Below are 5,977 nucleotides of genomic sequence, written 5' to 3'. Positions count from 1 at the left end.
ATTAAAAAAAAGAAATAAATAAATTATTAGGCGCGCAAAATTTATTTATTTTTTATTAACAAATAAAAAGAAAAAGAAATTTTCTATATTGGTGCAACCTTTCTTATGTCCATGTAATGATTGACAGCTGTTTGTTTATGACGCGAATATTTTCGGCCGACTTTTAATAAAAAAAAAAAAGAAAAAATTTAACAACGCATTTTCTGGAAGTTTCTTGTTATTGAAAACGCTGTTGAAACTGTTGAAGAAGTGTTTTGGCAAGTGTACTTTGTCACGAACACAAATGAGTCCCAAAAAACAAACCGTGAAGCTCGTGAAAACAACGAAAACTTGCCTCTTGCGAGTCGCCAATGATTGTATTGGCTTGAAAGTAGCCTCTTTTGAACACAAAAATAAAGGTCTTTATAAAAATAAATGTATGAACATTTTTTTATATTACTATTATTTTTCATATTTTTTTGATCAGCTGTATTACATATTTTTGGTATTCAAAAAGCAGCAAATCGCCTGCCGCGCACTATTTTAATTTTTACTTTTCGCTGGCGCAAAAATACTAGCGTTTGTAGAGTTCGTCAGTGGTGTGTAAATAAGCGCGTACTAAGCTTGCTTGCATATAAATAGTTAAACTGTAGTTAGGTAGTTTTTTACTAAGCATATGTATGTATGTGGTGGCTACATATGCGTTTGTCAGTGTTTTAACGCCTAAAATTATGTTTACTTAAAGCAATGCATACAATGCGTGCAATTAATTAGGTGGTTTGGCATAACTTTCAACTTAACCTAAAATGTTTACTTTTACATTAAGACTTAAAATTAACTATGCTAGCTGCTAATAGTACATATTAGCATTAAATAGTGTTTTGCAGACAATGTCTATAGCCATTTTTCTTTTTTTTTTTTGATAGTATACTCGTATATACATATACATATGTATGTATATGTTTATGTGTATTAACATTTATGTATTGTTTTTATTGAAATAATAATTTAAATTAGCGTAATAAATAATATCACAATGAAATGTTTAGCTGTAACTTATTTATGTATATAAAAATTATGTTAATTTAGCATAGAAATAAGAAGAGAACAAACAAAACACGTAAACAAAAACAACTCAACTGCGGTTAATGCGCCAAATCGAGGAGGTGGAGGGAGCGTGAGTGTGTGGTGTGCAACAATTTTTTTTACTCATTTAAAACCACATGCGTCACTATTCTTTAATACACTTCCTCCCTAGTTGGTAAGCTCAACGCTGGCGTGCACTTTCTTCCACTCAACAGCATAGCGGCAAGTCGGCAATTAGTATGGAGTTGTTATTGTTGTTGCGGCAAAAAATCACATCACTACAGTAATTTGGCGAAAGGCTGCTGAGTTGACAGTGCTCGCTCGCATCAAAATCCGGCTCGCTGCCATTTACGCAGACCCGACTGTCATATGGAGTCGTGAAAAGCAGTTAGTTTATTTATTTACACCTCATGAAAATTTGTACTACTTGAAAAGCGCAACACAATGCGGCGTACGCTGATGCTTATGACACTTTGTGTAGCTGCTCGGACAGTTCACTTGGCTATGCACCGTTTTTTTTTCGAATGTAAGTAGGGTTATGTGCACGAGAAATATGCTTGCTAGTATCAATATGACACTATATACACAATCCATATTTTACGTGGCCATTTGCAAATTTCCCAACAACTTATATAACTGTATAAATATATTTGTATTACGGATGTGTGTATGTGTGTGTGTACTATAAATTTTATGAACTACAGTCTTATTTTTTGGTGTACTATCATCACTGGTTGGACACATACACATGGCGTGTATGTATGTGCTACAACTTTACGCTTTGTCCCAGTTGTTTATTTAAATATCAACGGTTTGCGCATGCGCCGCACTGTTTGTGGCATTTGCTGCACGCAAATTGGTTTTACAATTGCCATTGAACGTGTTGCGATTATTTGACATTACGGCGTTGTTTCCTCCGCCATCAAAATTGTTGCCGCTATAGCTGGAGGGAAAGTGCATTTTCGCAGTGTTCGGTAAACGTTCGTAGCGTTGCTGTCGCTCGTGATTGGCATTAGTATGCGCACGTATGTTGTCATTGTCGGCACAATTCGGTTTGTTTAGGAAGTGTGTGCGCTCATTGGCCGTCTCAGTGTCCGCATCGGTGTCGGTTACTCTTTCGGCATGTGCGTCTTTGTCGTCGATGCGCATCGTGGCCGCCCTGTGTCTATCGAAATCCAACAACTCCACATCACATTCCGAAACGCCCAACGCATGCGTTGCTGCATAGAGCAAATCCGCATCGTCCATGTCGCCGCCATCGTCCGCTGTATAGGAATCGCCCAAGCAGTCGTCGCCGTAAACATTGCCGCGTTGTGTGTGTGTTGGCTTGTCGCCATTGACCGGCGTTGTGGCGCAATCGGTGGTGCGTTGCAAGCTACCTGTTGTTGTTGGCGCCAGTCCGCTTATAGTGAAATCATCTATGCTACGTTTAACCGCCGTATCCGAGCCGGTACCAGAATCCTTGCTCGATAGATGATCTTGATTATGGTCAACGTCAATGGCAACGCCTGCGTTGTCGGCCAACGAAATGCGCTTCAGGTACGACAATGTGAAGTGCTCAGCATCGTTGTCAATATCATTGCCAGCATGTTGCTGCAGCAGCTGCTGGTAGTTGGGTGTGTGCGTGATAATCAAGTTTTGGTGGGGTTGTCGCTGACTACCATGCTCCACATTACCGTCATTGTTGACTGCGTCGGCCTCAAAATCACCCAAGCTGTTTGGTCGCTGCCGCTGCGCGTCCACATGTGACTTATGCAGCAATGTGCGGTTAAGTGTGGTGAGTTGTGTTTGATCCAATGCGCTGCCGCGACTACTGTTCAGCAGTTGTGTGCTGGTCGAGGCAATGCGTGTGCCACCGGCTATGAGACCAGCGCTACCCGAAAGCAGACCACTTGGTGCGCCACTTGTGCTATTTACGATTTGGCAAGCTTCACGCTGACGGCGTTTGAATGCTTTGCGACGCTGGTGCAGGCACAACGCAAATATGACCAAGGCAATGATAAGCACGCAGAGCGCGGCGACTGTGACCACACCGAAAAATATCATATTTTGACTCAGTTCTTCCTTAACCACAATTAGCTCCGTCTGCACGGTGTACGTCTTCGAGTTGTCGCTAATTTCGCAGCGATAATGACCCGCATCGGCCGACTCTGTATTGACAATGACCAAAAGTTCATGTTCGGAGGTGAAAAAGTAACGCTCCGAGTCGGCGCTGAGCGTGCCCAGATGGAAGGGCTTGTTGTCTTTGAACCATTCACGATGTGGCTGACTCAAATCGGCCGCTAGTTCGCTCAGGCACTGCAACACGCTGGACTCACCCACCACTGTTTCTTTTCGCACTATCGGTATATTGGGCTGCGGCTTGTCTGTGGTGAATAACAGAAAGTTGATAAAAATTATATAATATTAAGTTATGCAATATTTCAACTAAACCTACCATTTACAATCAAGGTGGCATTGACTTTTATTTCACCCGCTGCACTTTCGGCTGTGCATGTATAAATGCCGGTATCAATCGGCTTCGCATTGGTAATCACGAAAGCATTCTCCTCACGTATGACCTGCAAACGGCGTTCCGTTGCCGCGGGAAAGTCACTGCCACCGAACTTTTGTAAAGCTATTTCCGGTGTAGGGTCACCTGCGGCCGAGCAAACCAAACGCGCGGTTTCGCCCGAATCTATAGTGAGATTTGAGGGCACTTGCAAAAAAGTTGGGTGAACTGGAAATAAGAAATATTTATGACATTTAGAACAAAAAAATTTAGAAAATTTAATAGTAATTTTACACACACACTGAAGGTGAATATCATTGAATTTTTGTTTGTTGTAACTTACTGCCAATGGATACTTTGAATCTTTGCGAGTAGGTAGTGCCGAAAGCGTTGGAGACCACACACTGGTAGCGCCCTGCATTCGCATAGCTGACATTGTATAGCCGCAAATAGCCGCTAATTGTGGTCTCATTGGTGCCTTCCTCTTGGCGTATGCGTGTTTCGGTTGTGCTGTAGCTGCCGCCATTTGCAACGCCGGCACCACTGTGATGCATGGCGAAGGCGTGTCCACGCTCGCGCTCACGTATATTTTGGTTATCGTGGCGCCATTTGATTTTCAGCTCATCGGCGGCCGCTAAGGATGCCGCCGTTGGGGAAATGGCGATGCACTCCATGGTGATGTTGGCGCCGCGCACAGTCAGTTGGCTGGCAGGTTCCTGTATGATGGTGGGCTTGGGCGAGTTTACTAGTTGCAAAAATAAAAAATCAATATTGTGCGGTTATATTGCATGCGTTTACGAAACTCACCACACGTTAAGTCATTGCTGCTCAAAGCTAACAACTGATGATCGAACAATTCCTCTGGATAGCCACAAACTGCATTTTCCAACTGGACTTGCGCGCCATTACTGGATTGTTTGTAGCGTCGCAGCCAACGTTGGAACCAAGTCAACTCACAATCGCATATGAAATTCAACGACTTAAAGCTTAGCTTTTGTAAGTGTGGCATGTGATCGAAGGCGCCCGCCTGCACGGTGGCTAATGCGTTGCCACCCAAGTTCAGCGACTCCAAGCTGCTCAAGCCGCTTAGCGATTTACTCATGACCTGCTTCAAGTTGTTCCCATACAAATCCAGTTTCTTGAGCTTGCGCAGCACCTTGAAAGGCGGCGTTGCACCGGGATCCTCGATGATCCAAGCCAGCTTGTTGCGGCGTAAATTCAGATCCTCTAAATTCTTCACACAATCAAACGTATTATCGGCCAAGTATTGTATTTTATTGTGTCCCAAATTTAAATGACGCAAACGCTTCAGACAATCTAAATGCTGCGGCTTGAATTCGCTGATGTTATTGTGCGACAGATCCAGCGAGATTAGCGATTGTGTGAACTCCCATGTGTCGGACTCGATGCGCGAAATGGAATTGTTCGATAAACTCAAGTGGTGTAGCTTGGTTAGATTGTAGAGACCCTGCCGGCTGAGCGATGTGATGCCGTTGTGATCCAATTCGATTGTTTCAATCGCGTGCATCACATAGAAAACGCCATCCTGCAGTGTGCGTATATTATTGGATTTGAGAAAGAGCTTTTGCAGCGATGAGAGTCCGCGAAATGTTGACCAATTGATTTCTAAATGGTTGTTGTTCAAAGAGCTACAAAATATCGGAGGCTTAGTCATAAGAGTCCTTAAAGGTGTTTTATTAAATTTACTCACAGTTTACGCAATTTTTGGAGTGTACGAAAAACACCGGCGGGCAGTAACAATAAACGGTTGTTATTCAATTCCAAGTCCAATAAGTCACCAAGATGCTGAAAGGCGTCTTCATCAATGCTGCTAATCTCATTTGAGTTGAGAATGCTAAAAAGTAATGAAAATATTTGCAATTAAAAGTAAACAAAACAGTTTCACTATTATACTTCTACACTATTATTGATACTCAAGCGCAGGGTTGCAAGCAATGCATTCGAACAATAATTGGACTAACATTTTAATTAAAATTTTTTTATTATCGGAAATCTTAATTAAAAATAATTTTAAAATTTTTAAGCCCAAATACCGGCTTGAAAAAAACTAATTAATTCCAAAAACCGGTTATAATATTCAATTTTTCAAAACTGAAAATGGAAACTGATTTTTTTTCTAAATTGTTTGATTTCTATTTTTAAATACTGAATAAAAGAATTGATTCCCAAGTTTACATTTAATTTTTATTAAAAATTAATTAAAAATTTTAGTTTTTAAATTTTTCCTGTTTGTATTCTACCTTTTAGGTTAACTTTTAAAAAGGAAAGCCTATTTTTAATAAAATATCAACATAGATCATTGTCTGATTTACATTAAATTACTTTTAATTATAGTGTTTCCGTTAGAAATATGTAATTATTTCCTTTTTATTCTTTTTAATTTAAGCTTTTATTTTGAAA

The 5,977-nt window shown here is 40.8% G+C and overlaps 1 protein-coding gene across 1 annotated transcript in view; it reads right to left on the bottom strand.

Annotated features, from left to right (window-relative positions):
- Window positions 1-1,153: 1,153 nt before the first annotated feature.
- The window catches only part of LOC108974234 (leucine-rich repeats and immunoglobulin-like domains protein 3), a 32,252-nt gene continuing 27,428 nt past the window's right edge, over window positions 1,154-5,977 (bottom strand). The window contains exons 5-9 of the mRNA XM_018941945.1: window positions 5,268-5,411; window positions 4,364-5,205; window positions 3,900-4,301; window positions 3,503-3,784; window positions 1,154-3,431 (exon numbers count right to left, since the gene is read on the bottom strand). Of these exons, the coding sequence (XP_018797490.1) occupies window positions 1,864-3,431; window positions 3,503-3,784; window positions 3,900-4,301; window positions 4,364-5,205; window positions 5,268-5,411 (3,238 nt within the window). The 3' untranslated portion in view covers window positions 1,154-1,863. The remainder of the gene's footprint in view (window positions 3,432-3,502; window positions 3,785-3,899; window positions 4,302-4,363; window positions 5,206-5,267; window positions 5,412-5,977) is intronic.

The sequence above is a fragment of the Bactrocera latifrons genome, unplaced genomic scaffold, assembly GCF_001853355.1.
Source record: "Bactrocera latifrons isolate USDA-ARS-PBARC rearing strain unplaced genomic scaffold, ASM185335v1 scaffold_111, whole genome shotgun sequence".
In the NCBI taxonomy this organism is placed as follows: domain Eukaryota; kingdom Metazoa; phylum Arthropoda; class Insecta; order Diptera; family Tephritidae; genus Bactrocera; species Bactrocera latifrons.
The sequence above is the reverse complement of the archived record's forward strand: the minus strand, read 5'-3'. Positions and strand labels throughout refer to the sequence as shown.